Below are 24,581 nucleotides of genomic sequence, written 5' to 3' on the forward strand. Positions count from 1 at the left end.
TTTAAAGGATGAAGTCAAACCCAAAATAAGACAATATTATTTTTCCTTTGCTCTTTCTTTGTTTTATCAGTTAACAAAAGCTTTTGAGATGTAGAGTACCAGGTTGTTGGTCTTCTAAGGACTCAGATTCTCCTGGTGTAGGAAAACAGCCCTGTGGAATATGATGTGGAGGCAGTAGTAGGCACTTGAAAAGGGGGAAATGGGGATGTTTGGCTTTTTATGAAGTGTGGCTGCATCAGCTGCCAGTTGGGAGAGGTCATGATATGGAAGGGAGTTTGGTCCCAGGCATTAGGGATCTTTAAAAATTAACCTTTCTCAAAATGTCCACTATTAGGGATGCATTCAGGTTCGTATCATTTGGGGTAGGACTGTTCAACTACTTTCGGTGCTTTCAAGCCATCGGAAAATTTGGCCTCAAAAGGTATGCTTTCTGTCCCAGGAATAGAAGCTCTGGGATCAGAATCTGAGACATGAATCCAGGTAGTCCAAAAAAAACCCAGACAGATATGAACTATTAGATTTTGAACCACCCTAGGAAACAAAAGGCACTAAAAGAAAAACACTCATCCCATCCATACTTTTTAGTTTTCACAGGTAAAAATGGGGCAAACTCCTTTAAAAAAAAAAAAAAAAATTCTGAAAGGTAGCAATTTGTAAGTGGCTGAGGTTTTTAATCTGTTACAGAAAATATTCCCCAAACCTCCGGTAGAGGTTCTTTTCGGTCCTGCTGAAGAAATCTTCATTGTAAAGATAAAAGACAATACTGTGGTCTTATGCTGGGACTTAGGAACACAGACTGTGTAGGGCTTCTCTGTGTTAGAAATTCCTACTTTATTTCTTTGTGATTTTACTGAGTCAACCATTTGAGTGAGCAAAGATTTTGATTTTGCCTACCACAGCCTGATTAGGATTCTGTTCAGTATCCATACATGGAAAAAGATTTTCTCTATATAATTTTTACAGTATTTGATGCAACTTTTACATTGAAAGCTTTTTACCGACTCTCCAGAGAAAATGCTGTCTTTAAAGTGAAAACAAAAGTGACTGTGGTGTGTTGCAGAGACAGAGTGTATGATGTTCTTTGATCCCAAATCAGAGTCTAATTTTTGTCACTTTTAAAGTATTTATATTAATACAATTTAATATTAAAGCAATGCTAGTTTGCATATATTGATATGTATCTGAATTCATAGATTAGATAAAATCTTTAAAACTGGGAAAAAAGGTGCAGGAGTTCAAAATATAATATATTGAGTTAGGGCTGAGTGATTCTGAACATGTATTACTTCCCTCATTTTTCACAAGTCCCAGCACTTTTTATAGACTGGCACCTGCAAAGAAAACTAGAAAGGGTCTGTCTGTGCTTACCCTGTTTTGTTTTTTTTTCAGTCTCACTGCTGCTGGCTGCAGTAGGGAAAAGAACTGGCTGTTCAGAGTAGCTGAATAAACCTTTGGACTGAACCAGAATAGCAGTACAGGATGTAAAGTAACAGTTATTATTATTATTTCTAGCATGACATAATATTTCAGCAAGAATGCTGTTTGGCCAGAAGGTGTTACCTATGCAAGCATTTGCATGTTTTGCTGGTTTGCGAGTCTGAACACATAATAAAATACTTAAACTTTGGGTTATTATATATTATTTCTTCCTTTATCAGGGTTAATAATAAATTATATAAAAGTTAATCAACAAAAATTTATGTGATTTTTATTTGTTTTTTACAGTCCTTACATGGTGTTGCAGTTTCTCCTGTTCCAGAACTACCACTCTTCTATACTCCTATCGATTCAGTAGACATCAGTGTAGAAATGGCTGGACTGAAGTTTCAAAATCCTTTTGGCCTGGCCAGTGCAACCCCTACTACTAGTTCTTCAATGATTCGAAGAGCTTTTGAAGCTGGATGGGGCTTTGCTGTCACTAAAACATTCTCGCTGGATAAGGTAAGGTATATTTAGTATGTAACCATTTCTTCATATATTTGAAAAATCTGAATCTTTTGGGAATGCCACTATTAAATCTAGGTAGCATAAAGATAACAGGGAAGGGTGTGGTACATTGTGTAGGTCAGCTGCCCTGGGAGGTTCCAACAGTGCAGTATAAAGGTGACACAATTTCTGATTTTGTTTGCTGTTACATTCCTCTCTGACCTTTTAATATTATCCAACTTGTAACGGTACTAGTCCTTTTTAAAAATACTGCAGTGAAAATGTTTTCTATGAGGGATCAGGATGCAAAGGGAATGAGTAACAACTTTGTCACACAACTCATGAAAGGCAATTTCTGTGCTAAGGACTGCCAAGATAAGCCAATGAAATTGAGTTGCAGTTGCAATGTGATGATGTGGGTGTAAGCTTGAGGCTGGGTGGGTAGTGGAAGAGAAAGGTGGAGGCAACATAAAACGAGCCTTTGGGGGAAGAGTAGTTGTGCTGAAGGATTGTAATACAGTGACATAAATATTCAGTAACATGTAGTGAAAGAGGAGGGAGTTAGAATTAAGTCTTGAAGGCTATGGCTCAGCGTGGCACCTAAAATAAAGCATTTTGTGTAGATCTGGATGAGGGAATTGAGTGCACCCTCAGTAAGTGCAGACAACACCAAGTTGGGTGGGAGTGTTGATCTGCTGGAGGGTAGGAAGGCTCTGCAGAGGGATCTGGACCAGCTGGATTGTTGGGCTGAGGCCAATTGCATGAGGGTTAACAAGGCCAAGTGCTGGATCCTGCACTTGGGTCACAACAGCCCCAGGCAGTGCTACAGGCTTGAGAAGAGTGACTGGAAAGGTGCCTGGTGGAAAAGGACCTGAGGGTGTTGATTGACAGAGGCTGAACATGAGCCAGCAGCGTGCCCAGATGGCCAAAAAGGCCAACAGCATCCTGGCTTGTATCAGGAATAGTGTGGCCAGTGGGACTAGGGTTGTAATTGTTCCACTGTACTCAGAACTGGTGAGGCCCCACCTCAAATACTGTGTTCAGCTTTGGGCCCCTCACTCCAGGAAAGACATTGAGGTGCTGGGGAGAGTTCAGAGGAGGGCAACAAAGCTGATGAAGGGTCTGGAGCACAAGTCTGATCAGGAGCAGTCGAGGGAACTGGAGCTCTTTTTTAACCTGGAGAAAGGGAGTCTGAGGGGATGCCATATCACTCGACAACTACCTGAAAGGAGATTGTAGCGAGGTGAATGTCAGTCTCTTCTCCCAGGTAATAAATGATAGGATGAGAGGAAATGGCCTCAAATTGCACCAGGGGAGGTTCTTTTCAGATATAGGAAAAATTTCTTCATGGAAAGCATTGTAAAGCATTGGAACAGGTTGCCCAGGGAAGTGGTGGAGTCACCATCCCTGGAGGTGTTTAAAAGATGTGTAGATCAGGTTGTTAAGGACATGGTTTAGGGGTGGCTTTGGCAGTGAGAGCTAATGGTTGGACATGATGATCTTGAAGGTCTTTTCCAACCTAAATAATTCTGTGATTTAAGGTGTAATTGCTTGCTTGACATGAGAATTGCATTTGGGATGGCTTTCCTGTCACTACATTCAAAATGGCAAAAGAAGTATGAGCAAGATATTCATACAGTGAAAGAAAAAAACAATTTTGATCAAGGTGTGCAGAGAAAAGAAACAAGATTTGGGCCAAGCTGTAGATAGAGTTTGACTTGGGGAGAGAGGAAGAGGATCAAAGGCAAATTCTTGGGCATAGGCGTGAGTAACAGTGTGAATAATGGTAATGTGTTGCCAACCAGTGACAAACAGTAGTGTGGGCTGAAGAGAGCTTTTGAGATGAATTTGGAAACAATGGACTTTTATTCTGGGTTCAGAGATTGGATGTAAAAGTGTACTGATGGATGGAGACCTTAGCAGAAGAGAAAAGGTGAATTTGTTACTCTGCCACCTCTACGTGGGTGAGTACCATACGTGAATCAACTGTAGAGGGTGGCCCTCTAATATGAGAAAGGTCTAAGGACAAAGCGCTGTATTAGTACAGCATACTGTAAAATATGTCAGAGTGGCTTACAGCTGAAGTAGCCCTAAGGAAGTAAGTGTTCGTTTGGATTGCAATTGAGATTCCAATCTATTTCACAGAGTTTCTTATTGAAACACTTTTTAGGACATAAATGTCATTCAAGTATGTTTACAACTGACTTATGTGTACAACATACCGTCAGCTGTAATTATTCAGTGCCTAAGCGAAAGGCAACTCATAGCAAGTACTGAGATTTATATATTTGTCAGTTTTGTCACTGGTATGCTCACAGTCCTGCCAGACTGCATGTTGATTACTGTGTATCTCAAGAGCTAAACAGACACTGGCTGAGTTCCAGCTTGGGTGGGAGTTCAGGAGAAAAGACATGCATGTTGTAGGAAGTGATGTTGGTACTCCACTAAGCAGCAGACTCTGAGTCATTTCTCAAGTGGTGACTGCAAAGTGTTCCATTGGATGCTGTGCTCTGGATGTGTGACTTGGATGGAGATCTTTCACGTGAGAGGATTGCTAAAAGCAAGTGTCTTAAGTGGTTATAAAATATAATCTTTAAAATATATTTTTTGCAATAGGATGCAAATTATTACAGGTAGTATTTATTTTAATGTGGTGAAGTTCAGAAAAGTGCTTTGTATGAATTCTAGGACTGCGTTAATTATTTCTAGCTTAGCTTTCTTCTAAAGTTTAGTAGGAGGCAGTAGTCTGTCTCTGATGCCCAAACTCTTGAATCATCTATTGCTGTGTGCATTGGGACTGTGTCCCACCCGAGTACTACCTAGTTTTTCTGCTATTGTATTCTTCCCAGTAGTGCACTTTCCACAGGTGCTAAGCCTTAGTGTTTGTGACATGATTTGAGATGCTTGCCTGCGAGGTGCTGCAGAAATACCATTGCTTTTTTTTTATAATAGTAGCCTGGTAATTAATGCTACAGAAATGAATATTTGAAATGGGAAGAAAAGCTCAATGAGGTACAGCAGTTATTACATGAACAATGAGTACTACATAAAGACTGTTCTTGTTGACTTAGTGCTAGAACAAGGAATTGGTAGAGAGTTTGGAATAATATGGGTTGACATAATGTTCTAACTTGTTGGTTTTTTGTTTTCTTTTGTTTTTAACTTAGCTTCTGATTATGTAGAGATAAATCTTGTGCAGTGTTCAGCAGGGAGCAGAACGCTCTCTTGGGCTGCAGCACCTGTGGAAATATAGACTTCAGACTGAACTGTCCTGCCCAGGCAGTCACAGCTAATGGGGTAGCAGGACCAGGAGCAAAGATTTCCTCATCTGACGAGACAGAGCTGCTCCCCAGACAGTTTCCATGAGTGGAGCAGCTTCTGGGAAGAAAGGAGCTCGCTAGACAGTTTTGGTAGTTGTAGCTCCTCCATTTCAGCCTTGATTTTGTGTGATTCTGTGTTCATTCCTCTTGTCTCCTCATTGTATTTGTCCTGGTTAGACTTGACTTGCGAGCTTCCTTTGTGTTTGCAGCAGTTAAAGGCCAAGTGTAAACTGGCTGTGTGGCCATGGGGAGCTTGGCAGCAGGAGAAATGCTTCCTTCTCCAGAGCCAATTGCTGAGTTTGCCGCTGTGTTCAGTCACTGGTAGGGTAACTAGTGACTTCCCTGTTGACCCAGGGCATCCTTTGGCACTCCTCTGAAATGCCAGGCGAGGGATCCCTGCAGCCCAGGAGAGGCTGGAGTTTCTTGTATGTTTCTTGTTCTTGATGCCATGCAAAGAATCCAGAATTTGCTCCCCGAGTCTTCCCAACCGTCATCTGTCTTGACCTCACCTGGAAAGCACCACGTGTTGCCTAGGAGGGAGTTAACAGAGCACTAACTGTTTGATGCCATGCTCACTCCCTTTTCAAACACCCACAGACTTGGCTGCATAATCGCCTTCTTGACTACCCGGGTAGCACTTTCTGCTTGTAGGGTGAGGATTTCAACTCTGAGTGATTCAGCAAAAGTTTGTTCTTGTATACTGCTGTACTGTTGTTGAAACATAAAAAGCTAACATGAGAAATAGCTGAAATTCCTTCAGAGTTTTTATACTTTTAAGTATGCTGCACTTTAAATATTTTAGAAGGTACTGGATATTACAGCACAATGCAAATATTAATTATATGGTGCTGTATCTGCATGTGTCTGTAGGTATCTGAGGCAGGGGGATAGTGACTTGTAGAATTTTATTTACTATATTAAACATCTTTGCACAGCTGCTTTAGTATCAAGTAGATCTAATTTCTTCCAGAAATGAGAATAACTGCTTTTAAAATGGGCTATCACTAGGAAAGACAAATGGTAGCAGAACAAAAATGTCCCTTTACACACCTTTTCCAACATTCATGCCTTCCCTTTTAGACTGCAGGATCAATAGCTCACTGCTCTATTGGTTCAAATAGTATTTCTGTCTAATTCAGATAACTCTCTGCTGCAACATATTATTTGTAAATTCTGTTGGCAGGGTATTGAAGGGAAATGGGGGAGCTGCATGTCATAGAGCCCACAGTAAATGAATACTGATTATAACCTCTTTTAAAGGTGAGATGGACAGAAAACTACCCACAAAATGAGAGATACTGCATTAATATAACAAATAAATGTGAGTGGGAGTTTTTTAGTAGAAGTGTTATAGTGAGCTGGCTTATTTACTTAGAATTCATTATTGAGCATTATTTAGTACACAAAATTTGCATTGAAGCCTGTAATCAGAAAGTTTGTGTAAACAAAGTATCAAAATAATTCAGAGCTTATATGAAGTGTTTGCATCTCTATACCATGTCCACTACTACAGTGAGAAGTTTATAGGACAAATTGGGGTTTTATCAGCTGAATTCAGGCTTTGTTGTTCTTTCACTTCATGGTATGGGCTGCTTAGAAAGAAGAAAAAAACAACTGGGACAGCAGAAATGTTTGCTTTGATTTTTTTTAGATACTTCCTTCACTTCTAAAATTTAATTCTGATTAATCAGATACATCTGTCTTTATTCTGTTGTGACATGCATTGATTTGTGATGCTGTCGCTTTCAATAATGCGGAAACAGTTGCCTTTATTATGAGAACTGGCAGAAATCAACATGCAGACTAACTTCATTTTTAATCTTTAATGTTTTTTTATTCATTATATATGGAGCAAGTTGCATGGATGATTTTAAAAACAAAGCTACAATTAAAACTAGATTAAATCTGAACAAAACCATAGTGGAGAAAACTTTCTAGTCGTAATATATGTTTATGCAATTCACTGATGTAGATTCTACAATGTATTTTCAGAACCATTTCTAAATTAAAACCATTGCTGGTAGAGAATTAATTGATTTACCCAGGAAATATCGTGTTTCTGTGTTCTGTTATTACAATATACATATTCAGGCCCCAACTAATTCTCTCTCTGTACATTTGCACTGTGTGCATCTCGCTCCATAATTGAAGGTGGTAAAAAAAATCATGGTACAATGATGCTTTGTTTTCCATAACATTAGTATTTCACAGAAGTGAATCGGTATTACAAAAAGTATATTTTTGTATGATATTACAGCATAGTAATTTAGATTAAACTAGTTATAATTTATGATGCCAAGCCAAAAAGCTATTTAAGATGCATTAAAATGCAGAACCATGACATTTGAAATTCTGATGTTCTTAATATGACAAAGGTTATTCTATGGAGTTTTGCTATAATATAAAATATTAATATTTCACAATACAGTTTTGATGAAGTACAATTTGCCTAGCTTGCATATGATAAAGAAATTAAATGCTTACCAAGGGAGTTCAGTGAGAATTAGAGCCCTGCCTGAACATCTGCTTGAAATGTTATTATCCTGTCCTACTGACAGCATCGCTCCCTCATTGTTTTTCAAGATTGACAGCTGAATATTGTACTGATTTCTGCAGCAAATATGTTTAGGTGAACTTTGTTTCATTTTTTTTTTAGGAATTTAGAACATGCTTTTGATTTCCATCCTATAATTTTATTTTTTTTTTATATACTCTTGACATTTGTCGATGCCAGATTGTGGTCTAGTATGCTGTAGCAAAGATAGACCATTGACTTGCAACGAAATGCCAGTTGATATCTCAGTAAACAGAAATATGACTATTCTTTATTGTGTGGTCTGTATAAAAGCTGCATGGGCTTACTTTGGGGAGAGCAATGATCAGATTGTTAATGTCAAATATAAAAAGGACTGTTTGCCTTTCTACTAAATAACATCAGACAACTTTTATTAGCTACGTTTTTTTGAAGAGAAAAATGGGCATTGTACAGCATTCCTTAGCACACAAATTATTGTATTTATATTATATATTAATCACAATATTATATATTAGATCTTAAAATTACTATTACTATTATTATTATTATTATTATTATTATTATTATTGGTTTTAATACTCTTATGAGTTCTTTACATACCTTATTTTGTTCCATATTTCTGAAAGAATTTTAGTAAGACATACCAGCTTTATTGTTCCTCAATTTTTACATTTTTAGATCACTGCATAAAATTAGCAATGTTTTACAGGGGAAGTAAAAGACTATTATAGGGAAATACAATAGAAAATTTAAATGCTGCAGCCGTAACATTGTATTTTACTTAATTTTTTTTTTATATAGAAAGTGTGTTATTTGTCTACAAAAAAGAAACAAATCATTCTGTGAATCCAAATAAGTGGCAGGAAAACAGATTTTCCTCAAGAAAAAGTATTTCTCTGATATGTTCAACTTACGTACCAGAACCCATCTCTGCTTAGTACTGGCTATCCCTGGCCCAGTACAAAAAAGCCTGGAAGCTCTCTTTAAATGCTAATAACTCATGGCTACCAAATTGCTGTCTGAGGACCGGGAGAGGACTGCCTGTGATGTTTCTTTCTCCTCAGTCCCCACACCTGGGTCTGCATGGACTTGGCACATCTCCCTGGAGGAATCCCAGTCTGGAGAGATGTAGCACAGCTTGAACAACACAGCCAAAGCTGAGAGGCCAAGGAGTCTGGAACTGAGAGCTTTACCCAGGTTGTTATTGATGAACCAAGTCCCTTCCTATTACAGCTGAAGTCTGCATCAAGTAGATGTACACCTTAAATTCTTGCAGGCGCATCTGTTTTTACCATTAGGAAACCTGGTTATTTTGACTGATTAATACTTTGAATGTTGAATATAATGAGCTGCATTTTTAAAGCAAGAGTTTTAACAACTGTACAAAGTCTCTCTCTCTCTTTGTCATGGTATTTCTTTCTTTAGAAATGAAAAACTTTCTACAAATTCGAGATAAAAAAATTAAACCTCTGGGCAAATACGTAGTCCCACTCTTCCTGTGACATTTAATATTGCAGTAATGCTGTAATTCTTTTGAAATGAGAACCACAACACAAAACCTATCATGGAGAAGTCTGTTGTCTTGAGGTGTGGAGCACAAAGTGACAACTCATCAGTGAAGGCAAAGAGGGATCTGTCATACAGGGCATGAGCATTGAGTCAGTAAACCTCATCTCTGCTACCAGACAGACTTTTACGAACAGAAGATGGGCAATGTGCTTTCCATCTTTTCTCTTTTCCTTCCATTCACCCTCATGGAGCAGGGTAAGCTTGGCTGTAACTTGTGTCTTGTGCTTCTTGAGCTCATTTTATAAATTCCATAGAGTCCTTAAGCCACCAATGACTTCTCTTCCTCAAAGCTCCTCAATTATGTAGTTGTGTCAGCATTAGGTATCTGTTCATCTGTTTGTTTTTTACAGAGCATTTAGAGATTGTTTCTTTTTCAGGTTCTTTTCTTCTGGAGCAAATGGTTTAAAACAGTAGAGCAACAGTGTGCTAATATAAAAAGTGTAAATTTGATCATGAAGCTTGAGCTTGGATACTTTAGGCAGTTTATATATAAGACTTGTAAACCAGTATTTTAGGTAGTTTTTAATCTGAAAACTTGCATATTTTAATGAAACTCATTATGCACTCCGAGTGACATAACTGAGAAACAGTTCCAGTGAAATACAGAAGAGCATGAAGATTGAAATACTGAGTATTTTGATACATAAGGCTTTCTATGAAAAACAACTGCCAGAAGCAGGAGTGTTCATTCCTGCTCAGCATAATGTATGGTGTTCTGGAAGTGACCAGTACTTAAGAGAATATGTGATTTCTATTCATAGAACAGCTATTAGCCAATCAGTCAAACAAAATGGATGCAAAAATCTGCATGGTATTTCCTTTTATGTTGAAGAAGTTGCTTTGCTCTTTGCTACCTTTGCTTTATTTACCTCATTCTTCTGAAAGTATCTGCAAATATTTAACAAAAGAGAGTGAGACAAAGAGACCACACATTCATAATTTTCTAAAACTGCTAAGTATCTGCAGCTACTGATGGCTGTATCTGAAGTCCTCAACGTTGTTGAATATCACATCCTGAATAATCAGGATTCTAAAAAGCAACTATGTAACATACTTGTGTAAAATATCACTCAATTATCAGTTTCTGCGGTTGTTTTGTATGCCCTTGGAAGTTTGTTGGTAATCATCTCTGCAATACTTCAACTAATTTTGTATCAAAAAGGAATTCAGCTAAAAAGGCAGTTTCAGTGTAAGCTAGAAATGACCAAGTGTTAATTCTGAAATACAGTATATTAACACTTAAGTTTCATTCTCAATTCAGATTTGTTGCAAACTCTTTTTAGTATTTTGCTTTCTTCAAAACAGCTGATGGCATATAACTTTCTTAAGTGGCATTAATGTATTTAATAATTTATTATAAAAGGTTGTATATTTTTCTTAATAGTTATATTTAAAAAATGGCTGTCCAAGACAATCACAGCATATGGCTGTATTTAACAGTTTTTGATTTCTTAGCATAAATGGCATAAACTTCCCTATTTATTGGAATTGTCATAATACACTTTGAGAGATTACCACAGATATTCAGGGAAAAAAAGAAAAAAATATTTTGCCATTATGAAATTCCAAAGTTTCACTCCTGTCAAGTCATTGACTTTCTCCTCCTCCCCATTTGGTTAAGTGTATGTGTAGTGTTTGAGTTTTTTCCTCATTTCCACATTTTAATTATAAGAAAATCCAGAATACAATCCAGACTTCAGTAGGTTTACTGAGATACTGAATTAGAAAAAGGAGAAGTGGTCTTTATGCTTCGGTGTGTCCATCTCATGAACTTTGGAATTGTTACTTTAAGAATGATCCAAAATGCTCTTGTCACAGCTAAATGCAAAATCCAGTTTTTGGTCTATAGAAACAGGAAATAGGAACACACGCTTTTTAATAATCCCCTAATATACATATTATTATTACCTTTCATTTTACATTCCAACATCGTGTGTTATGTGTGCATACAATGCATGTATTTAGATTTGTGTGGAGGATTTCATACTACTTCAAAAAAATTATTTCTGCTGAATTACACTATTGTCATTGAATTGTTGTCAAGTATTTACTTTTCATACTTTAAAGTAATCTACTTTGACTTTCCTGGTGCATTTTGAACTATGAAGCAGTTAATTACAATGCTAGCAACAGGTTACAAAAGCAGCTATCAGCACCTTTTCACTGTTCTCAGGCAGATACTTAAACCTGCAATATGTAAGTTTACAAATTATTTTTTCCCCTTAGCTTCTGCTTGCTTGACTTCATTGACAAGTCAGAGGAATGTAAGTGTTTAAAAAAAATTCCTAAAACATATTGCAAATGAAAAATGAGTAAGTTAATGCTATAGCTGGATGGTTTTTCATTAGCAGCTGACCTTCTTTTGCTAGAAAAACAAAAGCCTTGGCTAGAAGACAGTTCAATAAATGAACAGGCTATATATTGATTTTTCTCCCTCTTTCCTTGTTATGCAATATGATTTCCCTTCCCGTGCAAGGGTTGCTGTCGTGCGGGGTGGAGCTGGGATCATGGTGGTGGAAGCGTATGGGAATGTGTAGACTAAGGAAGGCTGTCACAGCAGTCAATAAGATCTGAGAGGTGTTGACTAATTGCCTGCTAATTACACAGTAAATTGTCTAATTAAGCTGATGGTTAATTAGGGTACGCTTGCACAGCAGTCTTGTGGAATTTTTGTCTGATGTCTGGGAAGCAGCTTGTGTAATTGGCAAACTGGAAGGGACTGGCAGGGAACATGACTGGGAAGCACGCCGCCAGTAGATGACAGAATAAGGATGCGTTTGCACAAAGGTGATCATGTGAACACCGAGGGGTTCGTTAGCTTTCTGCAGCTACGTGGAGCAGGCGCAACCAGAAATTCAGCTGAAAGCTATTGGAAGCTGTAAATAAAATACGGTTTAAGCATGTAATGTTAGAAAAAGCAGCAACATGTGCTCTTCTCATATTTTAGTCAGAATTTGGACTTTGGATATACACAGAGTGTCAAAATTCTCATGTAAAGAACTTCACCAAACTGTGCAATTTGATCATGGCATTAACTATTGCATTGTGATCTGTTCAGTGGAATCGCAAAATGATTCTGCTTCCCAGGATACTCTATTTGTATGTTGATGCTGAAAAAATATAACCATTAATAAGGATGCTCACCAGCCGTCATAGCCATCACATGTGGTATTCTGAATCCTCATGAGGCACTGTGTCCCTCCCTGGATGTGAGCAAATATGAACAGGTCATGATGATGCTCTGAATGAAATGTGTGTGTTCTGTGCATAACTATAATACAATTAATGAAAGCATCTGGATTCCAGATTCTGACCCAAAGCCAATGGAAACTGATGGGAGTATTAAACAGTGAGAACTTGGACAGTACAGGAGTACAGCAAAGCAAAATTTGCTGTAATTTAAATTTGTAATTCAGTAAAATAATGTGGTACATGTCCTTTCTTATAGTTAATTACAAATGTCAGGTTCCTGCAGGATGAGGATAGCAAAATACAGGACTGGGTCTTCAGATGGTGCTGAGATTTAATTTTGAGCTATGTATAAACACAATAAAAGAAAATAATAGCTCTTTTTTATGAGCTAAACCTAAGAAAGTATGTGTATATGTATGTATTTATTAAGAATGTTTTGATGTCACTTGAGCAAAGTCAAGCTTAATATCCACTTTCCCTCTTGGAAATGTTATATCGTTTCAGAGGCCCTCATCTTTTTACTTTTTAGCGCCTGTTATATGTGGTTCAGACAGTGTCTTCCTGGAACAAAAAAGAAAATAGAGTGAAATTCTAGTTTTGGATTGCTGCTGAAACTGATGATTTTTTTTTTTCTTTTTAATTTAAATCACAAATACATTTCTTCCCCCCTAGAAATAGAATTAAAATAAAAAAGCAAAATTTGAGGCAGAAAGATATACTTTCTTTGAATGAATGAAGCCATTTTTATTCTCTCATCTTACTGCTTTTACCTCTCTGCACCTGCACAGTTAATAATGCCTTTATGTATCACCCTTTACCTTGTGATTTTTTGTTTATGATTTTTCCTCTGAAAATAATTGTCAAAATTGTGGTACACTAAGAGCATTCTCACTGTGCTCGTCATCAAACACAGGGCTTCGAACACTAACAGGCTGATCTAGAAGGCCTTAAACCTTCTCTGAGGGGATTGTAACAATACTTGTAATGTTGCTCCTCTGTGTATATTTGCACAGAATAAAATGCTACGATTTTCCCTCATCAGATTCTGTTAATTGTTGCATAAAATGAAAAAGGTGTAATTCATCAATTCAAGTCAAAAGCATACAGAGGGGCCCTATGTACCTAATTTTCTTTCAAATAAAATATATTTTAAACTTACATTGGATATGTACATGTATGTTTTTCCACATCCATCTGCACTTGGGCAAAACAAAACCCCTTCAGTTCATTTTCCCTTAGTGCTTTTTTAAGTAGTATCCCTTAAAAGTATTTGGAGAAACTATTCTTTTTGTCTCTGACAGCACATTCAGGAACAAAGCTTACTTCACCAGCCAGCTGCAGGAACTGAAAGCATACAGTACAAACATCACATTTGCTTTCATTTTCTATCATGGGGCAGTAAAAGGATACGTTGGTAATGCATTTTATTCTCTGCAGACAGAGAAAGGAGTTCAGAGGATAATTGTTACCTTATTATGTCCTTCAAAAGGAATTTCTAGCACATGCTATTATGATTTATGATTTAATAAATCACATAAACATAAAAAAAGATGTTTCTGGTAATTCATGTGGTATGGTAAATATGAGTATGTAATGCCCTATTGTAACATCAAGATCTGTTATAACAAAAAATTGTGTGGTAATAATGCTGCTGTTAAATAGCATTAATTACTAACTTCTTTGAGAAATCATGGGTTTTCTTTAAATGTATTAATTTTTTCATATGCAGTTGTAGCTGTATCTTATAATATATATGGGCTTTATTGTGGACTCAATTCAAAAATGGGGTCATTTCCCAGATGTCCCTAATGCATTCTTTCCCAAAGCCTCTTCATTGTCCATTTTCAGACCTCATGCTTAAACAATGGTGTCGGAGGAGGCTGTTGTCAGCTCGGTGTCGGGGTGATGTTCCGGTTTATTGCCTACCGTGGTTCTCTCCCCGTGCGGTTCAGGAGAGTTCCTGTTTGCCACCCTTTTATTTAACGTGTATATCAAGCCATAGAGAAGGTTTGGTAAAGTGACATTGATTGAAGTGTTTTCAATATGTCGAAACTCAGCGTTATAACTCTCGGCTGATTTAGCTTGAGCAGTTGATTGCATTATTCAGTGTTTGTGGGAGACTGGGGCATGGTTGAGAGCATGCTGAGCAAAAGTCAATCCAGACAAGATAGGAGTAATGCTGAGATCATTAGAGGAAACATCCAGAGGCTACAGCAAGAGAATTATCAGTCCTTCCGGCTGAGGGATGTAGTTCCATTCCAGGCTGTAGCTGCAACAGCAGATAAGAGCTGGGAGCATACACCCCTTTTATTTTCAGAATGCAGGCCTTGCTAAGAGTATCCCTGCTTTATATTTCAAGATTAACCTACTGCCAGTGCATGCTATGTGAGACAGGATCTTAAATCTATCCAAATATTGTTGGTGGTGACAAACTTTGCAGGTTGAACCAAGTGCCTCATAGGGGAATTAAAAACGTGCCCAGCCTGTAGTGACTGTTTCGGGCAGGCTGGGCTGGTGGGAAGGAGATGCTGCCAGTTCATCCCAACACTGCTCTTGTGTTGGCTTGGAGCTCCTGCCCTAGAGAGATCTGTAACAGCCTGAGTCTCTTAACTCCACACAAACTTGAAGGGCTTGTGTTTCCTGCTTAACTTTGCAAGCATTGAGGAAAGGGTGAACATTGGGTTTCTAGTTGCTACTGCATTTTTTATTATTCTGTTTAAATTTATGTTGCTGCCAAGAGCAGTGTTCTCGAAGGTCAGTTGATTGCTGCTATTGTGTAGGAGGTATATTTTAAGACTGCCAGGAGTACCTGGAATAGGTGGTTTCACATGATGGTAATGCAGATCTCAGACACATAAATAAACAAAATCTTACTTTCCTGTATTGTGGGTATATTTAAACTCAAGTGAATTTCTCTGCTTACATTTATGGACTTTTTTGTTTGGTATCTGGAAAAGTTTTGTGCCTTTAGGGAGAGGAGAATATTGGAGTTCATGTCTGAATTTTTGGAGTATACATTTTTGAGTATCTCATTTTTTTAATGGTTATACTGTTGTTATTTCTTATTCCAGACTAAAAATCTGCATTTATCTTGGGTTAAAATTAAACCTAGCAGCCAGAAAATTCATAAGAGTATATTATTGTTTTTTTTCCTAGCAACAGAAATTTTAACCTGGAAATCCTAAGTTAATCCTCAGTTCACAATAAAACTGTATGTATCCAAATACATTTGTTTATTTAAGCAACTTTTACTCACCTGTCATTTACGTTTTCTTTTCCGTTCTAACACTATGGTTGGAGAAGCCTCTAAAAGTACATGAAAGAGAAAGAATGTATTTGAAAGTAAAGTACTAAAACTATAAACCAAAGACCATCAGTATTACAACTTCTTTCTTATATCCCTCTCTTCAGTACTAAAAGCAATGCTTTTTAGAACAACGAAAGTTGTTCTTTGTGTTGGGAGTTGCATACCTGTAGATATATAAGCTCTGTCCTGTGATGTTTATTTCATTGTTTTGGGGCTTTGTTTTGTTTTGTTTTTTTCTTATATCATTCCTCTTTTAACACAATTTACAAATTTGTGCCAGAAAGTGCAAGGATTTATGAGGTTTAAAATGCCAAAAGATAACAGTTTCTACAGAGAGAGACTGACAGATTTCAAGCTCTGCCTAACAATCTGTCTGACAGTGGAATTCATGCAGAGGAGCGACTTGCTTCTGTGGCAGACATCCTCCATGTGTAGCTTGCTTGACTAGTGTTCAAGGGTTCATGTTCCCATCATGCCTCTTCCTTATGTGTTTTCCTTATCTTTTCAGAAGTCTTTTGTCAGCCAGTCATTTTTGCTTTTAAATGAGCTTTTATCACGGGAGTGGAGCATCCATACTTGTTTTTTGCCGAATGCACTGGACCACTTCCCGTTTCTGATGTAGATGTTGGAACACAACATCACCTGTAGTCCTGCTTTTCTGTCTGTAAAACAGGAGTTCACAGTGTGCTCCCTCATGTTCAAAAGCACGACATCAGTGTCTGTTTCAAAATAATGTGACTTAATAGCATCATTGAGGATGTAGTATTTGCATTCAGCATGCATGTTTACAGTGAAGTGTCTTGATATAGCTAAGCTCTCATGGACAGAATCAGTAAGTGCAACAAAGAAAAACATTTTTTCAAAGTAATGGAAATTAGAGTTGTTTATTTTAAGTGATCTTATGTAAACGTAGCTGGGGAAAGGAAAACAAACCAGCATTTCTAGCCAATCCATGCCTGCACACATGTATCTCTTCTGGCTGGAGCTTTCCCCTTTGGTGCCATTAGCATTTTCATTTCAAAAAACGACAGTCTGCAGTGGAAGCAGTAAAAATGTTCAACCTGTGGTTTAAATTATTGATTTTTTTGAATATTGAAGCTGTATTTCAAATGGGTTTTGTTCGAGTTACTTCTGGGTAGAGGGTTCCAGAGGTAATTTGATATCTAAAAGCCTGTGTATTTCAAAACCATTTCAGTCTTTTGAGTTCCTTCAGCTGATCAGCTGATTGGGTAAAATACCTTATTGTTTTCTGAATTGCAGGCAATAGATAAACTGCAGCTCAAGGTTAGCACGTAGACTAGCATACAATGCTCTTGGTGATGTATTATGTGTACTCAGTGTCCAATCAACTGACAAAAATAGCTCATTTATTTTTTTATGCGGTAACTTATCTTCACTTAAAAAAGAAAAAATCTTTTGAGATTCTAGTATTCACAATTTAGGTGGAGAGAGCTCTGTTTTCTGTATCACTAGGTAATAAAGTGTAATTAAAATTAGGTGAGTTTGTGATATAGAATCCAGTATATATAAATAAAAAGTAGACGCACGTGTTTTTACAAAGAAATCGCGTTATATTATTACAGAACAGAATGACTGCAGTGAGAGTGAAGTCACTTTTAAAGAACTGCAGTACAAGCAGCACTTACGTTTCTATATGCATAATTTCACAAAGGGCTGAGTTGTTGATGGTTGTACATTTACAACGGGTAGGAAGTTAGCCATTCTTTAATATGGCTCAGATCTGGCAATGAAGACATACTGGAATGCATATTTGAGTTCATGTGAACTATGGCAATGAAATTAATTGCAGGAATGGGCCTGGTTAAGAAGTGTTATTATCACTGGTGACACTAAATATCATAGAATAATGGGATGATTCAGATTTAAAACAGACACTTTTTTTACCCTAAGGAGGCTGTGGGTTAAAAAGTACCAAAATAAAAGAATGTTTTGCTAAAGTATGAATTATGCAAATTCAAAATTATGCAACTTATTTTGCAAATATGCATATATAGTCCATGTATGTTTATATAAAATTCAAATATATGAAGATAAGTCATGAAAAGATGCGTGGCATAAAAAGATTATATAATGCCTGATTGGTTTCCCTCCTACAATAACTCTAGTTTCTGTGATCGTAGTTTAAGAGTTTGTCAAGAAGTTTGTTGATATTCTTGGGATACTGCACTTCTGCGTTTTGCATTGTAGTTTATCAAATACTGTTTAAATACCATGAGGATTAAGTTTCTGCTGTATTGTTGTGTGCACAAAATACTTTTATCCTTGCTATTTGTAGACGTGCAGCAAAGATGCCTACCCTGATCTGAACTGGCTGCACAGACCGATGTTAACTGGGAGAAGGATGTCGAAGATAAACAGAGATGTGAAAAAACAAATTCCTATGGCCTCCAAAAGTAGAAACACACAATCCATACCTGCCTATGTGCTTGCTTGGTTTGCACATTAAATGAGCATTGACTATACTGCATATCTGGGGACACAACTTGGGGCTGAGAAGAGGGTCATGGGTGATTCCTGGCAGTGGGGCATCACATTGGGTACCATGCTGGGGAGGAGCCCATGGTCCTGGTGTATGCTTGGTGGCATTGCTCTCGGTGTGAGACTGCTCTGTGATCTGGCCTGTGTCAACAGCAGGTCTTCTTAGTGAGGTTTTGCAGTGAGCTGTGCTTTAAACTCTGTGGTTCTGTGGTAGGAAAAAGGATGGGAAGACATTCCCTATGTCCTGTTTATCACTAATATAACTATCCCTAATCAAGGATTTCTTTTGGGGAGAAAAAACTTATTTCTGCTTGTGCAACTTGGTTCATGACTTTTTATGTTTAAATATCATCAGAAGGCTTTAGAATCGTCATTCCCATTTTAAATGAATATTCTCTTGGAATAAACGGAGGACCTGGAGATCAGGCTGTCCTCTCTAGCTGAGAACAGATTTATTCTCAGTATTCCAGTTTTGAGGATGCATAAGCCTTTTGTAGTATGTCTCAGTTGGCTCTGCCGCTAGTAGTGCCTGAGATCGAGCCAGAGTCGTCATATATGTTCTTACACCCCTGTGGCCGTAGCAGTGGGAACAATTACCAAGATTCCCCAAATGAAAACCCTGATTTGTGTCTTTTATCAACCACTTTCCCTTTAATTTCAAGGGGAACAGCTTTTGTTTCTTCCTTATCTATGTGTGCCTGCTAGATCCTCTGATGAGCATGTTTACTTAACTGACAGACCTGAGCAATGACTCCGTGGAGTGCTGGGGTTTGGAACCTATCAGACATTTAATGAGAAAGAACATGGCCAGCTCAGATTTATTTTTTTTTTTTCCTCAGCGGTAAACAGGAGAATTGTCTTGCTAGGGATTTTGTTGTATCATGGCTACTTTCAGTTCTTACACAGTTTAATAGAATGCATCATTTTTCCTGGGAATTAAAAATAAAAAAAAAAAAATAGGCAATGATTAACCTACTGCTATGAAAACTTCAGGTAAACCTGGAAGAAAACCAGACTTGTGACTGGGCTCTCCATGTCCCTCCCAAGTGTGTGGGAATCAGAGTTAGTCCTTTGGCATAAAAATTCCGTGTGCACTTCAGCACTTCTCTGCATGAATTCCGGCTGGTCAGAGAAGTTAAAACATGTAGACACTGAACGTTTATTAATTAAAAGCTCAGTCTGGAAAAGTAGAATCAACCCAGCAGGCTGCGAATCTCCACTTTGAGGCTCTCAAGAGGCAAAACCCATCTCTCTCCAGGTTATGGAGACAGTGTGTGATGCCTCTTGTGATGACTGGAGGATGAACACTGAATGCACAGCTTGGCCCTTGCTGAACTCTGCCCACCCAGGATCTGCATTCCCAAAGCCCCTCTCAGAGTTGTTGTACGTGATGCCCCAAGTTCAGCCTCAGCTTTCTCACCAGAGCCGCACTGCATCCTCATCAATCATAAGATACTGGCAGAGTTTGGTCCATGATTCAGGGAGTCAGGAAAGAACTGTTAGTCATTACAAAAATGGTGACTAAGGCAGAATGATAGTTCAATTCAGATTAGAAGATCTGACATTCCTTGCAAGCTGATTCATAGGAAAGTAACTTCAAAAGAGTTTTGTCAATTATTTGGTTTTCGCTATTTAGTTATTTAGTTTAAATTTATTCTGACACTATTTCAACTACTTTTATGTTTGTGAAAATAAAATCTAACAGTTTTCTTGCAATACTCTGATGTGTGTCCGCAGTTTGGTAGCCAATAAAAGCCCAAAACTACTAGTTTTATTTCTTGGATTTTAAAGTACATGAGACCTCTATCAAAAAAAAAAACGCTCAAATCTGTTTTAAAGATCCTGTTTAAAATTTAGTGCTGAATTAAAATTGGTTTGAATCTTTTACAAGATGTTAAAGTGCTGAGTTAAAATTCATAGGGGCTGATGTTTTCGTGATTTGTTTTTCCTCAAAATTATATTATCCAGATCTATGTATAATCAAGCTCTGGGAATGGTAAGTGGCTCAGCCTTGCAATCCCTGCTCATGCAAAAGACTCTGGCTTCAACTTGTGCACAGGGAAAGATAAAAGGAGTATGTTCAAAACAAAATTAATGTTTAAGAGCTCAGGTTATCAAAGTAGAAGTGTTGTGGATAGATTATCACTGGAATATGAAACAAAACATTCCTGTAGATACTGAAACCATTACACCTTCCCTGAATCCCTTTATCTATGGCTTGAAATTGTTTAGTGCAACCAGGAGAACTGATACTTTGAAAATTATAGTACTAGCTATTTAAATACCTTTCCAAATAGAACTGGTATGGTTTTCTTGAATTTCTCAACCCTAAATATAGACAAATCCTAATCAATGATTATGGTATTTAAGCAGTCTTAATCCTAATGGAAGAAGAAAATACTGCAGGTAGGTACAAGATGTACCTCAGCATTTGCAATTCATCCTCAGCAGAAAATCTAAATATATGCTTCAAGGGAGTAATGTGATTCTCCTTCTAATTATTTAATCCAGCAATAAAAATATTTTGAATTATACATAAATTTAAATATAACTTGGGTGATCTGTAACTTCCCAATGTTGATTCTTCGTGCTAGAATTTTAACAAGTCTTTAAATAGGATTGTTGTTAAAAGATTTTTCTTGATTATTGAAGAAATCATGTTTTTTCCCTCTTAAAGGGGAGCATCTATTCTTCCCTCCTCCTAGGAGAATATAGTAGTCTTGATTTACTTATAGCAATCTGGAGGAAATTATTTTAGTGATGGTTTACAATTTACTAATGGATTTTTACAAAACAGCCCCCAGGAACAGCTAGAAATACATTGATTACATGGCTTCCCTATGAGAAAACAGTAATTAAAATTATACCACAGATTCTATCAGGACATGTTAATATTTAATTAAGCAATAAGTGAGCTTGGTGCAGGTGTCCAGAGTTGTTGACAGGAGCTTCGTTAATCCATGTAGTATTGTCTCTTAAATGAATAGTTACCTCCTTGCTTTTTTTCAAGTCTGAAGTTACATGCGTAATTAGCAGACTTCAGAATTCCTGTGTTAGATTTTTTGTTTGTTTGATATTGGTCTATATATTCAGTGCAAAACCCTAGATGTGGGCTTTAAAGAACCTGTTTTCTGATTGTTTGCTGTTTCTGTCAGGGTTTTTGTTAGAATTAGGAGATTACCTGCAGTTCTCCCCCACTTTTTATCCACAGGAGCTCAGCTTGTGTCACTGTGTGTCTTGGCTTTTAGCTGATCGCTTTTGGAATCTGCTACTATGGATGTTGCCCTACTGCCTTCTTACAGGATTTTGTTTAGCAATTAGAAAACAGTACTGGAGAAAAAAAAAAACATTGAGTTGTCTCTAATGATGATGTGTGAAAAAACATGTTAATTTGGCTTCCTCTTAAAGTACAAGAATCCATTTGTATTCTCCTTGTAAGCATAACTCCTTTAGTGACTCTCCCAAACTTGCTGCTGCAAATGTGTCAAGAATTCTTTCTTGTCTTTCCTAGGTCTTACCTATTCTTTCAATTGGGTCTTATCTATCTTGGTTCCTGCCTGGTTTTCTTACCCTCATACTTTTCAAACTACCTTTTCCTTCCCATTTCTTGGCACCATTCAATAGTACTCATCTAGAACGAAGCCTGCTGCTCCTTTATTTGGTCAGTTGAGTACATTTCACAACAAGTTTTGATCACTGATTTGATGATATTCTCTGACAACTGAAAATGTACTAATATTTTTGGATGTCTGTAAAAGAATTAATCTCTTAAGGGAAGCTAAGTTGTTATGTTTTGAATCCACTGGAGTCCTAAGGACAAGCATTATAAACTGGACTAGTATATTTTAATTAGGATGCACTGATTTTCCACCTTTGTGAATGTGCACAGATCTTTACAAGCAATGCCACAGAAATTTCACTTTAGGATACAGACCAAAAGGTGCAATCTGTGTAGGTATTTTATTTATCCAGGGACTCTTATTTTTTCCTTTCTGTTCCCCTCAAATCATTGGTATTGCAACATTTGGCTTCCAGTGGAGTAATAGAATCCAGTCTTGTCATGTTGATCACTTGTGAATGTCTGCTCTGGGTTACTATCCAGAAATGCCTTGTCAATATTTTAGAGAACATGAGCTACAGATACATGTTTTTCAATAAAGCTCATTGGGTTCTTCATGCAAGCAACACAATAATGCTTTGCTGATACAAAAATATAACTTGTAGGAGCATAAAGCTGAGTTTTTACACAGTTTCAAGACATTGTATCCTAGTACCTCAGGGATTATCTGTGCTGTCGTGAGATAGCATTTTGTTTTACTGGAGATATTCTCGAACAGTGATTTCTTAAAGATCTGTTTTCTCAATAGATCCCAGTACAGTCCATATAGTACAGTGAAAAGTTTCAGGTCTATTTCTAGAACTGAAATTACTTATGGTTCTAAAGATGGTCCTTCTTTTTTTGTGTGTTCTGAATTCTGTGCTGCAAAAAAATGGCACAGTTGACCATCCACCGCTGACTTCTTCATCACTGACTGTTTTTCATGGCGTTGTCTCCTGTGTGGAGCAGAACACAGTCCAGAAAAAAAAGCTGCACTGTGAAATCTCTGGTTGCTTAATTAAATTGAAAACTAAAAGCCTTCAGACAAACCAACATTTCTGCCAAAGAAAAGTCAGATGTTGTTGTTGTTGTAAATTGTATCTTTTGTCAAAAAGTTGTGGATAGAAAATTTCTAAAGAGCTTACTACTGATGCTTTTTGTGTTTTCTGCCGTGCTATATTCTTATTTCTAATTTTCTTTGTTAGCTAAAGAAGATATTTTCCTTTTATTTATTTATTTAAAATTCTGCTACAGTTTCTATTCTATTTATTTCCAAACAATGGGAAAGCTTGCTTTTGGAATAGAGAAATGATATTTGTTTCTAAAACAAAAACCAACACAAAAACAAACAAAAAAACCCAAACAAAACTAAAACCAAAACAAAAACAAAAAACAAACAAACCAAAACAAACAAAAATAACAAAAACAAAAAACAAAACACCAAACCCAAAAACTGAAAAAAGTCTACTGATCAGCTTCAGATTTCTTTTTCACAGAAGTCTGGGATGTTTAAACACGATTTTCTGTTCTGTGGCCTCTCACTGAAAGTGAACTAATGTCTTGAGACAATTACTGAACATTTTTCTCATCAGTCAGCTAAAGCAAATGTTCATCGATTAGGTAGCTTACTATATCAAAACACCGAGATCTGAGAATCATACAGTGCAAAAGCAGATCCAAAAGTGAATGTCTGAATACAGACACAACTTTCTCTCAAGAGCTGCAAGTCTACTTCTCTCTTCTTCAATGGGTATAGTTTTTGCCCACAATGCAGTTTATCTGCAGAAATTTAATCATGTCCTACTGCTTACACCTTTATCAGAAAACTGATAAAATGTGTGCTCACACTGAACAGTAGCAAGAAATTTTTCAAATGTCCTTCATTTTTTTCCCCTTCTCTTCTCTCCCTCCCTAGCTTTACTGTCGCTCCCTGAGAAACTGATACAAAGCTGATGAGAATTTGGTTTTGATTTGAAAGCATCTTTTGTTCAAAGACTAATTTTAACCTTGTGATAAAGATTGCTTTTTGTATTCTGTTGAATGTGATATCTAGTAATTGTTTGTCAAGGCAAAGTGCTGTAGGACATAATACATTTTTAAAATGATCTTTTGTAATTACGGTGCAAATGTCTTTACATTCTAATATCTGGAAAACAAGCAAATATGTAAAAAATAAGAAAAAAATTAAATGTTGTAAAGCATTATGGGTTTGTATTATGATTTTTTTAAAAAGAAACTGCTCATGCAAATTGTAAACAGAGTGAAACTTCATTATCTTGTAAGATACATAACTCAACTAGAAAAATAGGTATTTGTACATTTGACATAAACTTCATAGTTACTGTTCCAGTTTTCTGTATTTTTACTTGTAATTTATATTGCTTTTGACCTGTATTTTAATCTCCTGATTTATTACTAACGGGAGCTTTACTTTATAAAATTAGGACTTCTAGTCAAACCATCATGTATGAATTAACAAAGATTGGGGGATTGCTGTTGTTTTAAGCAAGGGCAACAGACTGTTTTTGCTTGACTTGCAGTGGGGATGGGATCATCCCGAGATTATTCTAAGGTAAAGAGGGTAAATTTTTTTTAAAAAATATACTAATCTAGTAAGGTTATCTAAAGAGTTTG

General features: G+C 37.0%; 1 protein-coding gene across 6 annotated transcripts in view; it reads left to right on the plus strand.

The window, feature by feature from the left end:
- DPYD (dihydropyrimidine dehydrogenase) overlaps positions 1–24,581 on the plus strand; it is a 340,194-nt gene that overhangs the window by 174,482 nt on the left and 141,131 nt on the right. For all 6 annotated transcript variants that reach the window (XM_065842651.2, XM_071810393.1, XM_071810394.1 and 3 more), the window contains one exon: positions 1,726–1,941. In XM_065842651.2, the coding sequence (XP_065698723.2) occupies positions 1,726–1,941 (216 nt within the window). The remainder of the gene's footprint in view (positions 1–1,725; positions 1,942–24,581) is intronic.

The sequence above is a fragment of the Patagioenas fasciata genome, chromosome 6 (genome assembly GCF_037038585.1).
Source record: "Patagioenas fasciata isolate bPatFas1 chromosome 6, bPatFas1.hap1, whole genome shotgun sequence".
In the NCBI taxonomy this organism is placed as follows: Eukaryota; Metazoa; Chordata; class Aves; order Columbiformes; family Columbidae; genus Patagioenas; species Patagioenas fasciata.